This window comes from Scardinius erythrophthalmus (assembly GCF_964197995.2).
Source record: "Scardinius erythrophthalmus genome assembly, chromosome: 5".
Lineage (NCBI taxonomy): Eukaryota > Metazoa > Chordata > Actinopteri > Cypriniformes > Leuciscidae > Scardinius > Scardinius erythrophthalmus.
This window is the reverse complement of record NC_138225.1, coordinates 15,165,686-15,185,808: the sequence shown is the minus strand read 5'-3', so window position 1 is coordinate 15,185,808 and position 20,123 is coordinate 15,165,686. Positions and strand designations below refer to the sequence as shown.

At 37.0% G+C, this 20,123-nt stretch overlaps 2 protein-coding genes across 7 annotated transcripts in view; both read left to right on the top strand.

Moving 5' to 3' along the window:
- Positions 1-732: 732 nt before the first annotated feature.
- acsl4b (acyl-CoA synthetase long chain family member 4b) lies at positions 733-10,531 on the top strand. Of its 5 annotated transcripts, XM_081366584.1 has the most exons (16): positions 825-939; positions 1,056-1,113; positions 2,874-3,107; positions 3,214-3,391; positions 4,958-5,067; positions 5,152-5,290; positions 5,382-5,532; positions 6,334-6,457; positions 6,598-6,669; positions 6,782-6,921; positions 7,657-7,826; positions 7,932-8,006; positions 8,089-8,283; positions 8,388-8,502; positions 8,622-8,779; positions 9,409-10,531. In XM_081366584.1, the coding sequence occupies exons 3-16, from the start codon at positions 2,877-2,879 to the stop codon at positions 9,564-9,566; spliced, it is 2,016 nt and encodes a 671-aa protein (XP_081222710.1). In that variant the 5' UTR covers positions 825-939; positions 1,056-1,113; positions 2,874-2,876; the 3' UTR covers positions 9,567-10,531. The 5 variants fall into 5 exon arrangements, with proteins under 5 accessions (XP_081222709.1, XP_081222706.1, XP_081222710.1 ...); XM_081366583.1 differs by lacking the exon at positions 1,056-1,113 and having other exon boundaries at positions 733-939; XM_081366581.1 differs by lacking the exon at positions 9,409-10,531 and having other exon boundaries at positions 8,622-9,091.
- Positions 10,532-11,084: 553 nt separating this feature from the next.
- The window catches only part of stag2a (STAG2 cohesin complex component a), a 31,820-nt gene continuing 22,781 nt past the window's right edge, over positions 11,085-20,123 (top strand). The window contains exons 1-13 of one of the 2 annotated variants that reach the window (XM_081365621.1): positions 11,085-11,388; positions 12,002-12,086; positions 12,448-12,523; positions 13,502-13,636; positions 13,844-13,940; positions 14,035-14,111; positions 14,255-14,459; positions 18,065-18,216; positions 18,291-18,364; positions 18,479-18,602; positions 18,817-18,915; positions 19,029-19,108; positions 19,781-19,888. In XM_081365621.1, coding sequence (XP_081221747.1) covers positions 12,049-12,086; positions 12,448-12,523; positions 13,502-13,636; positions 13,844-13,940; positions 14,035-14,111; positions 14,255-14,459; positions 18,065-18,216; positions 18,291-18,364; positions 18,479-18,602; positions 18,817-18,915; positions 19,029-19,108; positions 19,781-19,888 — 1,265 coding nt within the window. In that variant the 5' untranslated portion in view covers positions 11,085-11,388; positions 12,002-12,048. Of the gene's footprint in view, positions 11,469-12,001; positions 12,087-12,447; positions 12,524-13,501; positions 13,637-13,843; positions 13,941-14,034; positions 14,112-14,254; positions 14,460-18,064; positions 18,217-18,290; positions 18,365-18,478; positions 18,603-18,816; positions 18,916-19,028; positions 19,109-19,780; positions 19,889-20,123 lie in introns of both variants that reach the window. The other variant, XM_081365622.1, reaches the window with a different exon arrangement.

Here is a 20,123-nt window from a genome sequence, read left to right as displayed (position 1 = left end):
ACAATGGTAAATGTCTCAATGCAGTTGTACAAAGTAGCATGCCTAACCACCCACCCTAAGTGAGCTAGAAAATGGCAACAGTTTCATAAAAAAAACTCTTAATCTAACTAATATATCTTGTGAGAATCCAAAGTTGAAAGAGGAAACCCATCCTCTTCTGTTTGGCCTCAATAATTCTTTGAAAGGCTGTACATAGAATCAGAATTGTGCTTCTCTATGGACGGTTTGTCTAATATTAGTAGTCCCAACTGTTTCCTTGGTAAGAAAACTAGCCCTGAAGGATGTGTTTAGATGTCCTGATAGCACACAAACGGTCAGTAACCGAGATAAAACTATAGGATGGTTGGTTGTGGGCATGGTGAGGACAACGTTAGAAGCCCACAAGCATCAGTCAGTTATGTATTTATGTGGTCAAAGTTAATGAACTGCTACACCTGAGGCACATTTACAGGTCAGACCTGTTTTGAGTTGGCAGCTGTGTGAACTATGACCAAAAGACCCACGTTGTGTGTTCAGTGATTATTCAAAATTTTTCTTGCAACAGTAAATGTGCATCAGCTGAGTGGGTGTCTGAGTAATAGAACTATGCGTTCTCCAGAGTTTGAGTAAGCTCTTTGCTCTGACGTGTATGATTGTGAAAGTGAGTTAAAGGAAAAACTGTTTGTCAAGACTGTGTGTAAAGGAAACACCTCCTGGTATCCCTCTAAACGTAACCTCAGAACTTCCTCCTCAGATCTGTCTTCTGATTGGCTGAGGCTAGCGGGTGGGCTCAGAATGAGGTTTACTGGAACTTTACAAAAGGCATCCAATCAGCCAAGAGAGCCAGAGACGGATACACAGAGAGAGAAAGAGAAAAGGGAAGCCCAAATCTCCTGCTGCAGTTGGCCATCTGTCTGAAGAAGGAAAAGAAGAACTGCTGTGCACAGTGTTGATTTGTAGGTAAGATTTCAGCTTCCTGTACACTTACAATTCTTTCGCCTTGGGTTTCATGTTTGTCTGAATGAAGATGGCTTTCTTTTTCAGTTGTTTACAGTAATGTTACACTTTATCTGCAGCTTGCTGATGTTTTTGAAGTGTTTAAGCGGAGAGCAGACATGAGATGTTTACACCCATGTAAGCTATTAATGTAAATTAATATTAATGTAGATTAAACATTTTCTGTATGTGAGAATTTATGGTTCAGAAACATTCATGGATGTGTAATAGACAGGTTATACATTTTGTTTGATGGAAAATTCAATAATAAAAAAAAAAATCAGATTGGACTAAATGGTCTTAGTATATTAAGCCCTTGTCCATGTTGATTGGTTCAAAAGTAGCAATGTATTATATATTTTACTTTTGATTAATGAGGTCTATTAGATCCCTGCACAACTGTAGTTGATTGTTTATGAAAGGAAATTATTTAAATGGTATTATCATGTAATTCCTCTAGTATTACAGAAACTGTTTTTATATTTTTCTAACACAAAATATAATGTTTTAGTTTAAAAAAGTAATTAATGTGATAATGGCAAAATTACATCATTATAATATTATTTTAAAAATATATAAATAAAAATTGGGTGTTGTAATTATTTATGTATTAGCTAACATGAACTAACAATGAGCAATATACTGCATTCATTAATCTTTGTCAATGTTGAAAAATGCAATTGTTCATTATTAATGTTAGTTCAGTCAAAACCTTATTTAAAATACCACTGTTATATTTTGTTAAAAAACTACTAAAACTACTACTACACTACTATTCAAATTATTGGGGTCTTGTACAATTTTTATTTTTACTAAACCCTCTTATGCTCACCAATGCTGCATTTCTTCAAGTTTGAATTTTTTTGCATTTTTGCACAGCATTTATTTGAAACATATTTACTTTCCCTTTTCATCAATTGAATGCATACTTTTAAGTAACTGAATAAAAGTATTTATTTCCTTAAACAACAGACTCTTTTTGAGAACAAAATCTCAAAAACTGTTGCTTCACAAACAGACCAAACCACGACAGAACCAAAAAAATGATTCTCTGATTCAGAGGGCTGTATCTGCTATATCATGCCAGATAAAGGTGATATCACCATAACAGGATGCGTGTCTAAAAGTTAACTCAGTCTTCTTGGACAGTTTTTCCAGATGTTTAAGAGGGTCATCTGACTTCCTGAACACGCTGCTTGAATCCCTCCAAACTGTGATGTCATCAGTTTGGAAACAGTGGCATTCCTGGATAGTGTTGCTCTAACTCATGCTGGTGGAGCGTGTGTGTTTGTGCATGTTGATCTGTTCCTTTGCAAGCAGCGGATCTTCAATATAACATTCAAGTGAAGCTTCTGAAACTGGTTTTGGCGGTTTATTCAGTTTCAACATTAGTTCAACTCTAAAAGAAAGATTGAACTGCTCTATTAATGCAGTCTTTTTAACATAAGACTTTAAAAAAGCCTCAATAACTGTGCCAAGAAACAGCCTACACACTACAGCCATTTCAGTTTGATCTGATGTCTTTGTGTGTGGGTGCGTGTGAGTGTTGCACAGGATAAACATTTAGTTTGTTGGTATACTAGCTTTGGTCGGCCACAACCACGGATGTTTCCTTGAACGTTAGTGGTAGATTTGTGGTGAAGTAGTTCCTAAATCAGCCATTCATTCACATGCACATGTATCTAACTCATACTTACTCTTCCTCTTTTCCCCTTATCGTTCATGTCTAATGGATGCCGAACTGTTATTCTGTGTCTTCTGAATCTCCCAGAGGGGTTTCTGGTCTAATTCGGGGTGTACGATACATGGAGATGATTGAAGTTTCTAATCATGTGTTGTTACTATTTGTAAGTTGATGTTCATATGGAAGTCTGTTGGTCTGCGTATGTTTTGTGCAGGTCATGTTGCCTCAGTGTGAGAGAGCGCGGAGTATAAGTGGACGTCCAGAAGGGCCGTATCGGGCGGTAGAAAGCGCAGATGCTCTCGCTACACAGGACTTTGAGGGCGTAGACACGCTGGACAAACTTTTTATTCATGCTGTGAAGAGATTCAGTCAGGAACCCTGTCTGGGCACCAGAGAAGTCCTTAGTGAAGAAGAAGAAAAACAAGCCAATGGGAAGGTCTTTAAGAAGGTAAATTCATCCAATGATTCAGTTAATTCTGTTTTAGTATCAGCTGATCACAGTCAAGATGTTAAGGACAGTTGGTAAAGAAACTTATTTGTGTTTTTGTTTGTAGGTGGTCCTAGGAGAATACAGCTGGATGACCTATGAAGCGGTCAGCCAAGCAGTGGAATCTTTTGGCAGTGGTCTGGCAGCTTTGGGTCAACGGCCAAAAAATACCATTGCCATCTTCTGTGAGACACGGGCAGAATGGATGATCACAGCGCAGGCCTGCTTCAGACGCAACTACCCATGTAATACAATCACAGCACTTTTTTATGAAATCATACAATTTCATCATGCTTTTTTATTTTGTCCTCAGAAGAAGTTTGAGTTTATGTAACTTCTGGTCCATTAATTTGATTTGCTTTTGCCTTTTCACTGTTTTTATCACGGCACATTTTTTGCTCGTTCCAGACAGATTGTCAGTCTGCATGCAGTATGCTTATTTTCTTAACTAGCAGCTACGGCCATTTTAAACTCATATCTGCAAATCTGCAAGGCTGCAATCAGCTGCTTCCAGTTATTTTATCTGTACAAAACCAGTTTGTTATGCTGCTTGATGTTGCAAACTGGTATTTGTATGATAATGTGTGTGTATATATATATATATATATACGGCAGTTGCAGTTTAGATTTAAATAGGCGTATAAGCCTTAAATTACCTAAGTATGAGTAAATATACTTAAGAGTCTGTCTAAGTATGCCTCTAGCATTTTATATGTTTGGCAAAAGTTTTTCTAACCCTAATTGACAGAGTGTGTAGCTTTTCATTTCTTAAACAACCACGTAGGAAGATACAACATGGTCATATTTCAGGATGACAATGTCAAGATTCATCAGGCTCACGTTGTGAAAGAATAGTTAGAAAAAAAAAAAAAAAAAGAATAGTTAGGAGGGAGCATGAAGAATCATTTTCACTTCTTCACCTCTGTGTCCAGACCTTAAATTCATGGAGAGTCTTTGGGATGTGCTGGAGTAGACTTCACTCTTGAATTCTTGACTCTGGCATGTTGCGATAATACGTCTTCCTACATGGTTGTTTAAGAAATGAAAAGCGACACAATTCATCAGTTAAGGTTAGAAGAGCTATTCACAAATATCTAACATGCTAGAAACATATTAATTACTGCAATAATGATCCAGTCATAGACTATTTAGAGTATTTGCCTATTTAAAACCAAAGTTGTTTTTTTTTTGCCCGGGCAGTGTATATAAAATTAGGTGGATATTAGAGGTAGAGATTTTCATTCAATCACTTACTCAACCGGGTTGTCAAAAACACTGATTCATTTAGGACTAAAACAAATTATTGTTTTTTATCAGTGAGCCATTTGAATCATTCAACCGATTTGTTTTAAAAACACTAATTCATTCAGGAACGCCGCTACTTTTTGTTGCTTTGATACGCAATAGTTAATTGTCCTTTGACTTTGTTTGGCACTATTTTTGTTGAGAAAAAAGTAGACAAAGTAACTGGCAATATTTTGTCTAAAATACACCGGGTAATGTGTTAACTTCTTGTATATTTATTTAACAGTTCCATGCCAGGACAACCCCAGCATAATAGCCTGTAAAATAACTTAAATTTACAGAACAATTTGTGTGAATTTAGTTTAGGATAACCTTCATTTTATTTAATTTTTTAATGCACATTTTGCAGACTCTGCAAAAGATGAGCAGATTTTATGAACACAACTGTACGTGTGTGTGTGTGTGTGTGTGTGTGTGTGTGTGTGTGTGTGTGTGTGTGTGTGTGTGTGTGTGTGTGTGTGTGTGTGTGTGTGTGTGTGTGTGTGTGTGTGTGTGTGTGCGTGCAGTGGTTACGCTGTATGCAACTCTGGGTGAAGATGCAGTAGCTTATGGGCTGAATCAGTGTGGAGCCACTCATCTCATCACCAGCACAGAACTGTTGCAGAGCAAACTGAAGGTACACAAACTCACAGACATGCATATCTGTGCTTATCTGTGTGGTCTGACTAACTTTATAATTCTCTTTCTCTCTCTCTCTCAGAACGTTTTGAGCGTACTCTCAGGTTTGCAGCATGTTATCTATACAGGCAGTGGTGAAGTATGTCAGGCTGATTATCCAAAGTCTCTCACCATTCACAGTGTGCATGAAGTAATGAAGCTTGGGGAAAAGCCAGAGAACTGTGAGCAACGTGCAAAACAATTACTTATGCAACCAAAATGTGCTGTTTAACAAGCTGATGCACTCACTCTCTCTTTGTGTGTATCTCTTAGTAAGTGCCGAGTATGAGAGGCCGACTGCATCTGATCTCGCAGTGGTTATGTATACCAGTGGGTCTACAGGGCTGCCTAAAGGGGTGAAGATGCAACACAGTAATCTGATTGCAGGAATGGCGGGTCAGTGCCAGCGGATTCCGGGCCTGGGGTGAGAAACAGTAACAACAACACCAGTTCACTAGTTTGCATGTTTTTCCATATATACAGATATTCAAATTACTTCCAGCTTAAATCACTTAAAGGGTTAGTTCACCCAAAAATGAAAATTCTGTCAGTAATTACTCACCCTCATGTAGTTCCAACCCCGTAAGACTTTTGATGAACGAAAGTCTTACGGGGTTGGAACAACATGAGGGTGAGTAATTACTGACAGAATTTTCATTTTAGAGTGAACTAAACCTTTAAGTCGCCTGGTTATGACATTAGGGTAAAAACTGAAGTCGGTGTGTGGTTGAGTAAATACAGAGAACGAAAAAGACGTGTGGGTGCAAAATTGTAGCATCTGATGATTAAAAACATGTAAAAATGATTTAGTGTCTTTCTAATATTTCAACTTAAATCTTTATATGTGTGTCAGTGTTCTTTTAGTATTATTTATATACTATTGTAGTGTTTATTCATATATTGAATTAGCTTTTATTAGGGCCCGAGCACAGATGGTGAGAGGACCCTATTGTTTTTTCTATTTATTTTCATTTTAAGTTTTAGTAAATGTGCTTTTGTCATATTTTTTTAATATTTCACTTTAGCTGTGGTATATTTTATTTCAGTTTTATTTTTTTTAGTAAGTTTAGTTCTTCAATTTAAACTTATGTCGTTAGTTGGTTTTATTTTTTTCATCTATATATTTATAATTTATTTTATTTCAGATTTATTTTAATAAGAAAAAAAGATTTTTAGTACTTTTAGTTTTAGTTAACAATATTCACATTGCTGTTTGTATATACAGATCACAGGATTCATATATAGCTTATCTCCCATTGGCTCATGTGCTGGAGCTGACAGCAGAAATATCCTGTCTGTCATATGGCTGCAGGGTCGGATACTCCTCCCCACACACACTCACGGACCAGGTAACACACACACACACACACACACACACACACACACACACACACACACACACACACACACACACACACACACACACACACACTCTTTTCCTCTATTATACCATGTTCTCTGTGTTTGACCTGTACTCTTGTCTGTGCAGTCCAGTAAAATAAAGAGCGGCGGTAAGGGAGATTGCTCTGTGCTCAAACCCACCCTGATAGCAGCAGTACCGGTGAGGTTTTCAAATGTTGCTTTTCTTTAGGTGTTGTATTTATGTTCCCTTTGCTTTACTCAATATTTGTGTGTATGTGTCTGTTTGTGTGTATGTGTATGTGTTTGTGTAGGAGATCATGGATCGTATCTGCAAGACTGTTAATGGGAAGTTGAGAGAGATGTCAGTGGTTAGGAGGACTCTGTTTAAAGTGGGATACAACTATAAACTGCAGCAGGTGTCACAAGGAGCTGATTCTCCGGTGTGTAACATGTGAGTCTCTATCCGTCCGTCCGTCCGTCCGTCCGTCCGTCCTTTCCTCCGTCCGTCCATCCATCCATCCATCCATCCATCCATCCATCCATCCATCCATCCATCCATCCATCTATCTATCTATCTATCTATCTATCTATCTATCTATCTATCTATCTATCTATCTATCTATCTATCTATCTATCTATCTATCTATCTATCTATCGTTTAAAATTCATTTTTTCCGCATTGTACACAAATACATGCAAATTTTTCCTAATCAAAATGGTTACTAATGGCTTCCTAAAAACATGTTAATGAGTGAAAAAAAAAACATCATGAATATCATTGCTTAAGTCTCTGGGGGTTTCAATGTAAAAAACACTGTCCACACTGTCCAAAAATAAAATAGAGTAAAAAATTATACAGTCTTGTTCCACATGAATATACTATGAACTGATTATAGTAATTACAATAACTGGGTAATAAGAACTAGGTACTAACCCTGAACCTACCGTAAATCTAACCTTAACCCATGTTTTTACCTATATTGCCCAATACTTTCCTAGGTATGTACACTGTAAGGACATGTACTGTAAAATAAAGTGCAACCAGAAACTCTCTCTTACTCACTCTCTCTTACTCACTCTCTCTTACTCACTCTCTTTCTTTCTCTCTCTCTCTCTCTCTCTCTCTCTCTCTCTCTCTCTCTCTCTCTCTCTCTCTCTCTCTCTCTTTTATGATTGTGTATGATAGGTTTATCTTCAAGCATGTGAACATGCTGCTGGGTGGGTGTGTACGCCGGATGTTGTGCGGAGGGGCTCCACTGTCTGCTTCCACACAGAGATTCATGAACGTGTGTTTCTGCCCCGTCGCTGTGGGTTACGGCCTTACAGAGACGTGTGGAGCAGGAACTATCTCAGAATGTAAGTGCACACACACTCATACAACTGGTTACGTTTTTCCTGCACTTTAAAATGATTAGATTCCTGTGCTGACATGTTCAGTCTTGTGTGTTTGCATGTTTGTAGTTTCTGATTACAGTACAGGACGAGTTGGAGCTCCTCTCATTTGCTCTGAAATAAAGCTGCGAGACTGGCCTGAGGGTAAGACAGACACACATGCACACACAACTGCAGTTGAGGGTTCATTTTACATTCCTAACCTACTTCTCTCTTTCATCATTAGGTGGATACACCAGTCAGGACAAGCCCCACCCACGTGGGGAGATTGTGATTGGTGGACCGAATGTTGCCATGGGATACTATGGGAGTGAGGGTGAGGGAGAAAATGACAACTTCTGGGTAGATGAGGCGGGGCAGCGGTGGTTTTGTACCGGAGATGTCGGGGAAGTTCATCCAGACGGCTGCTTGCAGATTGTGGGTGAGTAGGATCTGAATCATCTTACAGGGAAGAGTTACATCAGAGAAGTCCGATGCTGAATTACGTCAACCATAGCATGCCAATCCTCCACTTCCTGTCCTCAGATCGTAAGAAGGACCTGGTAAAGCTGCAGGCTGGTGAATATGTGTCTCTGGGGAAGGTAGAAGCCGCCCTGAAAAACAACCCCCTCATTGAGAACATCTGCGTCTATGCCAGCAGGTACACCAGAACCTTATATCCCAGTTGATCGCAAAACAATTACACACAGCATAATATTCGCTAACTATAGATTAACATGGATAAACACTACATTTACATTGTGATTTATTTCCGATTAGTGACCAGAACTACTTGATCAGCTTTGTGGTGCCCAATCAGAAGCAACTGACTGAGCTGGCAAACAAGAATGGGATAGAGGCCGAGTGGGAGGAGCTTTGTAACCACACCATGATGGAGGAGGAAGTGCTCAAAGTCATCAAAGAGATTGCAGTAAAAAGTAAGGACATTATTACAAGCCTTTTAATTGTGCCTGGTTGTTTGTTTCAGTTTTTTTTGCAGAGATCTGCTGTTTGTGTATTTAAAATTGAAAAGTGTATTTTTTCAGTGTTTTTTTTTCACCTATCCCAACTTAAAGTCAGCATAGTCTTTTCTTCCCTATTGTGATGCATGTCTGAGTAAAACGGCTTCTCAAACAAGAAAAAAAATGTAGGGCAGGACTTGAATTTGTCCTTTGGGAATGGATTGGATTGTGGTTTGCCATTGCTGTTGCTGTGATCTCATGTGAGTGACAGGTTGTCCCGACCTCAGCCCAGTAAACACGTCATCAGATAAGAGAAGAGATGTCATTGCAAGAGGGAGGGGAAGCTATTTTGATTAAAGAGAGGGCACATGAATGCAATATTCAATAAAATATGAAGAATTGTCCATTTTGATTTCAAAGTGACTTTAATATGCAGACTGAGTTGGGGGGGTGGCACTAGATTACACATTTTACATTTAAACAGTATTTGTTGTAAACTACTGATATTTGTGTGTTTGATATGAGAAACGGCAAAGCTGTTTATGTTTGTTTGTGTGTCTATGTGTATAAACTGCATATAAACTTGTGTGTGTGTGGTACTACAGATAAACTGGAAAGGTTTGAGGTTCCACAGAAGATCCGTTTAAGTTCTGAGGTTTGGACTCCAGAAACAGGGCTGGTGACGGACGCCTTCAAGCTAAAGAGAAAAGAGCTGAAAAATCATTATATAAAGGACATTGAGAGGTTATATGGGATTAAATGATGCACATGCAACACTCCTCTGGTCTAGGCTATTTTCCAATACAGATGTATATCACGTGTATTGTATTGTCGTCCAGACTTGCTCCATATAGTAGACATGATAAAAGTATCTTTTAATTGAGCACTTCTTGCCAATCCTGTTTATCTCAGTAGAAACACCATTCTGCCTCCTGCTGGATATATATAGTATTTACTTCTTGGACCATTTTTGTTTAATGGGAATAGAAGATGCATGCAGTGGTGTTATATATGGTTTTGTATTTTTTTACTTTAAAAAGTGCCTTAAAGCATAGCTATGTTACATATTCTGATAAATGTTTAAAAATTGTGCCACCTTTACTTGAAAGTGTTCTTGGGATGTAAGTGGTAAATGTCACATTTTTAGTTGCTCAGTGTAATATTGTTTAGAGTCAGTTGAAGAAAAAAACTGATGAAATGTTGTTTAGTGTGATTCTCTTGTTTCTGATGGTAAGAGTAGTAACTGTCTCTCAAGACCTGCAGAAATTCAACTGCGAACTGTGTAAACTATACAATATAATATGGGATGAGTTTATGTTTACATATGTATGGGAAATAAGTTTTTTTATCTGTATACTATTAATATAAAAAAGAAGTAGCCTACATATTTTGCATTATATTTTTTACACTTCATCTCTAGTTGCACACGGTGAGAAAGTGGTGCCATGAACCCAATGTCATTGTGTAATGTGTGCAAGAGATAAAACTGGGAAGTCACATTTTTCTGTTGAGCAATATATTGTATTGCACTTTTAAAAACGATATCACCATCCCACAGTATAAACTTTTTCACTATTCATTTGTTATTTGCCTCAACAAAGCAAATATTTATAATTGGCTTTCTGTTTATCTTGTGTGCTTGATTTAGTTTTTTGATAAATTTAAAAGTTGTTTATTTGTATATATGCCTTATACCTGTGAATTTTGTAAATAAATCAAATACATTCCTGACTGTGCTATGTAGCCTATGTAATGATATCACTCAGTTTCTAATAAACACAGATCCTTTGCCATCTTGTCTGTCCACCATCACTCCACAGACTTTGGATGCTTTTTATTCTCTATAACTTGATTTGCACATTTCAGGTGTGTCAAAATGAAATGTAACTAAGTACACTTCTTGTTTATCTCTCTTATTTGATCAAAACTGGACACAGAGATTCTGGTTATTTCTCCTAATTTATCTGTCAAACCTTCTCTATACCAATTGTTGTTCCTGAATTGAATTCCTCTTACCATGGAAATTGTCTCTGTCGTCTAAAGAATTGGACATTTAACCCTTTTCTGTTAGTAGGCTACTGTTCTTTTCTCCCGTCAAACTCTGATTTAACACCTCTATTGAAGTTTAAATGGTTGACTTTGAAACTGTTGATGTTCTCAAATCTGGCTAACAAGAATAAAGTAGACAATCTTCTAGTTTTGCCTCATTTATTTGTTTGTAAATAGAAACAGTGTGATTCAGAAACGAAACTATTAAAATGCAAACCAAATGTCCAAAATTGATATGTGCTAGGCTATTTCCATGATGTTCATGTATGTGTGTGTGTATGTGCTCGTGGGTGTGTTTGTGGATACTAGTGTGTGTGGATGCGTAATAAGTGTGTTTTGGGTTCCTCGAGGCTGTATTTTACTCCTGTCCGCCCACAGCACCAAACTGCCTCTTCCACATTCGAACCATAACAGAACTGAGCCAGTTTCACTTGGGTCATGTTTTAATGTCTTAACCGCGGAGCGGAGGTCCGGTTCGGTTCCGTTCGGCGGCGGCTCTGGGCGGGTTTTATGCAGCTGGACTCACGCTGAGGGAGGTGAGGGAGGAAATGGCGGCCGATCTTCATAAATATCCGCGATTTTGGAAAAAAATGAAATAAATAAAATACATTTTACTGTGAGTTTGTGGGAAGATAAATGTCCCAGAGTCGTTCATATGTCAGACAGTTTCAGCCATTAGCTTGAATATTAAGAATTATTGAGACACTATAATGTGCTACGTGTGAAGAAACGTAAAGTTCTAATGTGGTTTTACAGTTTTAAATTGTTTTGGTGGGTTTGGGGCGGTTTTAATGTCTTTTAGAGGACCTGGAGGCCTGTTAGCATGTTAGCATGCTAGCCCGTGTTTACGGAAATCAAACTCAATATTAAAACACAATTAATAAAATCTCACACGTTACACGAATACTTCGAGATTTTATGTGTTTAATTGAGTTTGTATAATGTTTGATTTTTCGTACAGTAATGTTGACAGCAAATGTCTGATATTTATTATTAAAGTCACATATATAAACACACGGTCCTTCACACAAACGCACGCGTAAAAAAACTCATTCAGTAACTGAGTTGTTATGTTTGTTTTAAAGCAGACATTTTAAGAAATGGTTTTCATACACCAGTTTTTAATTTGTTTGGGTCTTTCTTCTGCAGTGTGGGGACACTTATAAACTCCAGAAGAGACAGAAGATGTTGAAAAAATGATAGCAGCTCAGGACTTTCAAGCAGACTTCTACCAGTAAGTACCAGACATACATTAACTCACTCCTTCTCCAGCCATACAGTGTCTGTCTCAAAACCTAGTGAGTTGCCTACCTAAACGTCATTTTTGGGAATTATAAGCACATATGAACAAGAAGTCCAGCATCTGTTACATGACTATTTGCTTATTATGCACTTGTGTTACCTATAACAAAACCAATATATCCATGTTTGTAGGAAAATTAATTAAACTACAACTTGCGTGTTTGCATATGGATGCACACAGAGTACATCTAAACTCTGTATGTTAGGAAATTAAAGCACCTGTTTAACACACACCCCAATTACTTTGATCTTCACTTACACACTGCTGTAATCACTGGTGCGTTTTTGTTTAGGGAAGGACACTCTCGGCTCTCGGACACCGATCTTGAAGATCTCGAGGGTCGAAATGGCAAACCTGGAAAAGGGAAGGTACCTATCAGCAATTGAGCTTTCAGATGTGTAGTCAGTTCTTTTTCATGAGTTAAACAGCTTTCAGATACACTGAAATCGCGACATGGCTTAGTGCGATTTAATGAAATTAAAATTTGCGTTTAATGTTTCAGAGTGATGTGTGGTACTGTTTTCATTTACACACAGCTCACACTTGGAAATGAAAACCCAGTGTTTTCAGTATCTCGGAGTGGCTTGGTTCACAGTAAATGCTGCTGGACACAAACTCAACAAAAGAGAAGCTTTGAGGGCTTATTTTGGTGGTTTTCTGCCAAATTAAATCTCAGTGGTTTAACATATGAAAATGAAGAACTTAAGACAACCATAAATGTTTGTATTGTAAATTTACAGTTGTACTGAAAATTAAAATTATTGTATTATTTTTTTCTAAATTAGATTTTTTTTCTATTGAAATATTACAATGCACTGACATTTCTCATTGTTTCATATTTTTATTTAATAATAACAATGTGTAATAATAATAATAATAATAATAATAATAATAATTATTATTATTTTATCATCATATTGATATATAATCACAGCATTTTTGACCAAAATCTCATGTAAAGATGGCGCCCGGTGGTCTCTCCAAAAACGCCCGGTCTTGCTCAGTTTGTTTTATTGTTCTTACTTTTTATGTTGTGTTTACTTACATTAGTACATGGATGTTTTTATGTTTTGTCTTGTTGTTCTTTTACTTTTTATTGTAATGTACAGCACTTTGGAACTACTGTGGTAGCCTGTAAGGTGCTATATAAACAAATGATGAAACAAAATTAAAATGTGCAGCTCTACAAACAAGCACCGCAAACCTGGAGTTTTTTTTATATCAATGGCAATTTTTATGTAAAAAATACATATACCCCCCCCATATTGTGCAGCATTAGATCTGAGATGGAATAGATACAAGCATGTTTAATGGAATTCTCCTTGCTTTTTACCATTTGTGTCCAGAAGGGGAAGAAGACCCTTGGAGAAAAGTTGAAGGGGTCAGAGGTGAGAGGTCGGGTAAATGGCCACCATCAGGAGAATGACATGGAGAATCTCAGTTTGTTCGAGATTGTCAAATTGGGCAAGAGTGCCACACAGGTACCAACATGCGCACTGTATTCATTCATAGACTGTATTTCAAAGTGCTCGGATGTATCATCACGTGAATCAGTGGTGTGTGTGTGGGTTAGTTATTATATCCAGGCCTAACTGCAGCGTGTGCTTTCTGTGTAGGCTGTGTGTGTATGAAAGAAGGTTTAACTGAGGTAGTTTGAGCGAGTGTGTGTGTGTTCTCTCTCTCTGCAGTCAGTGATTGATGATTGGATTGAGTCCTATAAGACAGACAGAGACTCTGCCCTTCTGGAACTGATCAACTTCTTCATCCACTGTTCTGGTTGTAAAGGTATGTGTTTGTATGTTCTCTAGGTGTACCGGTAGATACATTTGCATACTTCAAGTGTGTGTTTTGTGTTACTCAATGCGTGTGCTTGTTGTAGGCGCTGTGAGCTCCGAGATGTTCCGGAACATGCAGAATTCTGAGATCATCAGGAAAATGACAGAAGAGTTTGATGAGGTTTGTTAATGTGTGAGTTTATACCACAGACATTTCAATAGGAAGATATGATATGTAAAACAGTGTGTGTTCAGGGATGGAAGAGATTAGCTACTTCAAATTAATATGTGTAAAAAGGTTGTGTGTGTAATATGTGTGTTCAGGACAGTGGCGATTACCCTCTGGCGAGTTCAGGTCCTGTGTGGAAGAAGTTTAAATTAAGCTTGTGTGAGTTCATCGCGGTCCTGGTCCGACAGTGCCAGTACAGCATCATCTATGATGAGTACATGATGGACACGCTCATCTCTCTCCTCACCGGCCTGTCCGACTCACAGGTCAGAGCGTTCAGACACACCAGCACCCTGGCAGGTGGGTGACCCTGGGCTACATACCATGCAATGTTCAGAATAGCATACCCTAACCACTGCTTCTTCAGTATACAGTATGTATATTGATATTATGATTTGCACAACTGTTCAAAAGTTTAGAGTCATTCGTATATTTTTTAAATAGATTAATACTATTATTTAGCAAGGATGCATTAAATTGATTAAAAGTGATAGTAAAACATTTAAATCATCACAAAAGATTTCTTTTTCAAATAATTTATTATTATTTTTTTTTCTATTCATCAACGAATCCTGAAAAAAATCATGGTTTCCACAAAAGTAACTGTTTTCAACATTAATAATAAGAAATGCTTGAGTGGCAAATCAGCTTATTAGAATCACAAAGGATCTCGTGACACTCAAGACTGGAGTAATGATGTTGAAACTTAAGCATTTCAATCACAGAAATAAATTACATTTTAAAATATATAAAACAAATATTTGAAATTGTATTCATAATTCACAACACTACAATTTTTACTGCACTTTTGATTAAATAAAATGAGCCTTTAACCCTCTGGGGTCTGAGCTGTTTTCTGGGCCCTGGAGGTGTTCTGACATGCTCTGACATTTGTGGTTATTTCTGTTACTTGTGACATTTTCATGGCTAAAGTCTAATTACACTGTATTCAGCACAAACTCTGCTACAATAATATATCAGCAGCATGTATGTAAAAGTTTGTAGTTTTGAGATAATGACATTTATGCGTGGTTTGTGAAAATACAAAAATAAATTCTCACTGAAATAAGCTCATGAAACCCATACTGATTATTTCTTCACAAGACTTTTGAAAATTGTATGACGTAGCCTAGAATATTTGCTGCAAAACTATGTGAGAATCACCCTGACTGCTCATTCAGAGAAGACAATATATTGATTTAAAAATTTTAAGACGTGTTTTGTGTTAGAAAGCAATATGCGAAGGGGCGGATCACCTCATTAATATGAAAGCTTTCCACACCTGAGAAAGACAAAGAACCTCCCTAATGGCCCTATTAGGAGCTTATCAGGGCCCATCATTCTGACCAACCTTGCACAATACTGTAAATGAGGAGATTTAAAAAAGAATGGCTTTTAAAATTGTTTGGATTTATTTACAACACAACATAATCCAAAGATACACAACAAAAAAGCACTTATTGAAGAAAGAGACCTTTGTGCCATTCCTAAAAACATTGTACATACCTTTCATTTTCTAAGGTGTTTGATTTTCACTTTACCATGTTCATGTACAGAGACATGTACTGTGAATTTTGAAGTCAGCAGGACTCAGTGGCATCTGGGCCCTGAAAAAAAAAGTAAAAAAAAAAAAGTGCTGATATCAAGAGAAAGGCCTGCACGATTTTGGGAATACATTTTAGATTTTTCTTGTTAAAATTGCTTTTTAAAATTCACAGAATACACACACACACTCACACAAATGTTTCCAACAATATATAATGAACACCAGGTTTGTTGTGCCTTGTAGGTATAGGCTATGCGCAGTGCTGCATAAAATAATAACAATATAGCAGCCTATATATTTTCAAAAAGATTTCAGTAACAACTAAGCTAGAGAAAAATATATTGATTATCATGTTACTTCAAATGTTTCCATTCGTTATGATGATATGAAATGAGACAATAGTAAAAACATGAAGCCGTTTGGAGCGTTTTGCTTTTCCAAAATATGATACATTCAAACGCGATCGCGATCAAAAATATGATACATTAAAACGCGATCGCGATCAAATATAAAACATTATGGTTAGGTCTACCATATACATATCTACGTTTGAGCAGATATCCACAAACACAGTAACAGTAAACACGGGTCTAAATATTATAATATTCACCATATATCTAGCAACAGTTCAACTGCAATGTGAAATTTATGCAACAATAGCAAACTAATATGTAAGAATTACTTACCTTATCTTTCTTGTCTTCAAATATCATTCTTCTTCTTCTGATGTAAATCCAATGTAAGCTCAGGCACGTCTTTCAAACTCGACGAAAAGTGAAGTGAAGTGTTTTGTTGTTGAGGTAATGAGGGCGATCGCGTTCCATGTGGAGATTTGCATGTGAATATCTTTTGCGCGAGTGGGCGTGGCCGAATTAAAAATAATTAGGAAGCGTTTGAGAAGCTGGACATCTTGTTGGTTTTATACAAATTACTTAAACAGAGAATATATGTTTTCGTTTTGAATCCGATCATTTAAAAGTACACACTTAAATGTTTATAAAGGTGTATGGCTCATAAATGTGTGACAAGTATTCGCTGAGTTTTGTTTCAGTTTATAGACGTGCTCAAGAAAAAAAAGTTCACCGCGACGGAGAGGCAGAACGCACACACTGTTTATTTTCTTTATTTTACAAAAGCACAATGTTTTGATTTGATTGGAAGTGGACACATACAAAAGTAGAAATACCACAGATTCTTTTTTTATATTTCTTTTTTCTGTATGACCATAAATGACGGAGAAATTTAAGTTTATAGTGCTACAATGTGGAGAAAATCCAGCAAAACGCGCCGGCGCGTTTGTCGACCTCAGAGGGTTAAGAGCACAATAGACTTCTTTCAGAACCATTTAAAAATCTTAATGGCCTCAAACTTTTAAACAGTTGTGTATATTGTTTTTATGACTTAATGCACAGAAATTTCGACTACTGAAAAATTTCGGCCGAAACAGCTATTTTCGGTTTCGGGCCGAAATCTGACTGAAACAGACGTTCAATTAGCGCTTTTCTGATGGCCCTCATTGACTGTGTTCAGTGTTCACCAAAGTGCACACAACGTAGATAAGATACAACAGTTAAACATGTCAGCTGTGTGGACACTACCTCGGATAAACAGTTAATTTCTAATTTTTAATCAGTAATTATATGGTTTCTTTCTTTCTGTTGATATGTGAACAAAACTTCACTAAATATTTGTAGCACGCCAGCCATCTAATAATTACAAAAAGCTTTGTTACTTTTAACATGAAGCAAAGTCTCAACTTTAAAATTCTGTCAATTTTATTACGAAATTCTAATAATAAATGTTGTGTTGGCGCTCTTTAATACAGTGTGACAGATCGCGGTAGCCTCCTCAGTTCAAGCGGATGTAGCACATGTGAACCGATCATCTCATCTCTTCTTTACTACTAGTTTTGTGCACAAAATAAAAATGGATGAACACGTTGAAAGATACTTTACAACTTACCGAGATGAATCTTGTCTCATGTAATTGCTCAATCAGTGTTTCAACTGTGGCAGGACGTCAATATACCAGCTTGTAGGCTATACATTGTCACTTAACATTACATTTACCTCAATAAAGCTATTTAGTGTCCATAAACTCATTAGTTAGCAAGAAAAAATAACTCTACAGAATAGCATTTTGCTAAATATATATTCTCTGTATTACATTTCCATTATTCATTATAATTTTACTTAACCTGTTAGTGATGTCTTCATTACTTAATGTATGTTTGAAAAAATCTGTCATGAATGAAAACAAGTTATTACATTTTATTGTCATTTAAATGTTTATATTATTGTTCTCAATCATTAAGTATGAATTGTACACCCTAACCCTAAAGTTTTTCTCTGTATTTCAGCCATGAAACTGATGACCGCTTTGGTGAACGTTGCTCTGAATTTGAGCATCAATTTGGACAACACACAACGACAATATGAGACAGAACGCAACAAGAGCATCGGGAAACGAGCCAATGATCGCCTGGAGTTCCTGCTGCAGAAACGCAAAGAGGTGACACACACACTCACACACATTCTAAAATGAGACAATAAACCTGATTCAAACATGGATTCTGTAATTTTTAGCTCCAGGAAAACCAGGATGAGATTGAAAACATGATGAATGCCATTTTTAAAGGAGTGTTCATCCACAGATACAGGCAAGGAAACGTCTCAAAATTAACTAAATTAAATGACTAATTTAATGAATTAATATTTTAAAATAGCCCACACAGTCTTTGAAGAGCTTATTTTTTTCATGTATGTGTTTGCAGGGATGTGATTGCTGAGATCAGAGTCGTCTGCATTGAGGAGATTGGTATGTGGATGAAGATGTACAGTGATGCTTTTCTTAATGACAGTTACCTGAAGTACGTGGGCTGGACCATGTATGATAAGGTATCACAAACACATTCACACAGATTGATTATGTACTCTTCAAAGCTAAACAAATAAATAGCATGCTTATGTTTATTACTGTGAAGCAGCTTTGAAACAATCTGTATTGTATAAAGCTCTATATAAATACTGACTTTATACACTCTTTAAATACAAAGAGTGACTTTTACAATCTCTTTGTCTCATCCGTCATATGTTATTTTTCTTTCTCCAGCAAGGGGAGGTCCGTCTGAAGTGTCTTACAGCTCTTCAGGGTTTGTATTATAGCAGAGAACTTAACGCCAGACTGGAACTCTTTACAAGCCGCTTTAAGGTGAGTGTTCCACCAGGATACTTGAAATGGCAACATCAACTCGCTTTATGATTCTGAAGGCTCTGAAAAATGTATTATCTTACTGACAGTTCTCTCCTCTTTTGTCTATGTAGGATCGGATTGTGTCCATGACTCTGGATAAGGAATATGATGTTGCAGTTCAGGCCATTAAACTGCTGACGCTAGTTCTGCAGTGAGTTCAGCACTGATCATTCATATATTTATATATATTTATATATATATATTTATATTCATATAGCCTATATATTTACTCCATAAACTAACTATACAAACATGGAAAACAGTGATAGATGGGTCTCTAAACCTTTATGCTGAAGAGAAAATCCAACGCAACTTTGAGGGGACCACGTCAAACATGATTATGTTTATCTGCCCAGCTAGCAACACTGGACATCAACCACACGACATAGGCTAATAACCTTTTTTCATATACTGTCTAGTGTCTACTTTCTATAACAGTTCTATCTAATAACATATTAAAACAGTACTGTTAGACAGATTGCTAACTAATAAACAGAGAATGCAAGCATTGTTTGCTCCGGCGTTCTCAGCGCCGCCAAAATAAAGGTCTGTCGCGCCGTCAAAATAAAAGTCACCGTGCTTGAGTCACTCCCTTACCCCTCCTACCAGTTCCTATGGCCACTTGGCCAGTGCGAACACAAACAGCAAAACCGGGTTTGGGGGAGAGTAGTTCTTAGAACTGTTTAGAAGTGGACAGTTCCTAGAACTAAGTTCCTGTAACTACTTGGTCGGAAAGCGGCTATTGACAGTCATGTTTTTTTTTTTCTTTTTTTTTTTTAGATGTGTCAATTTAATTTGCGGGTATGTTTGTTTGTGCACACAGAAGTAGTGATGAGGTCTTGACTGCTGAAGACTGTGAGAGCGTCTATCACTTAGTTTACTCTGCCCACCGACCGGTTGCTGTGGCAGCAGGGGAGTTTCTCTACAAAAAGTGAGTGCCACATTTTTTTTTATTCCACTGCACAGTCTGTGCTTCATTAAATACGAATGTGATTAAATGCATTTGCCACATTAAAGGTACAATATGTAAGAATTTTGCATTAAAATATCCCAAAATCTCAAGGCCAGTGTTATATATTTTAAGTTGTTTACTTACAATATCCCAAATGTTTCCAACTATTTTTAAATCGTGAGAAAATTGCGATTTTAACCAAGGAAACGGGGCG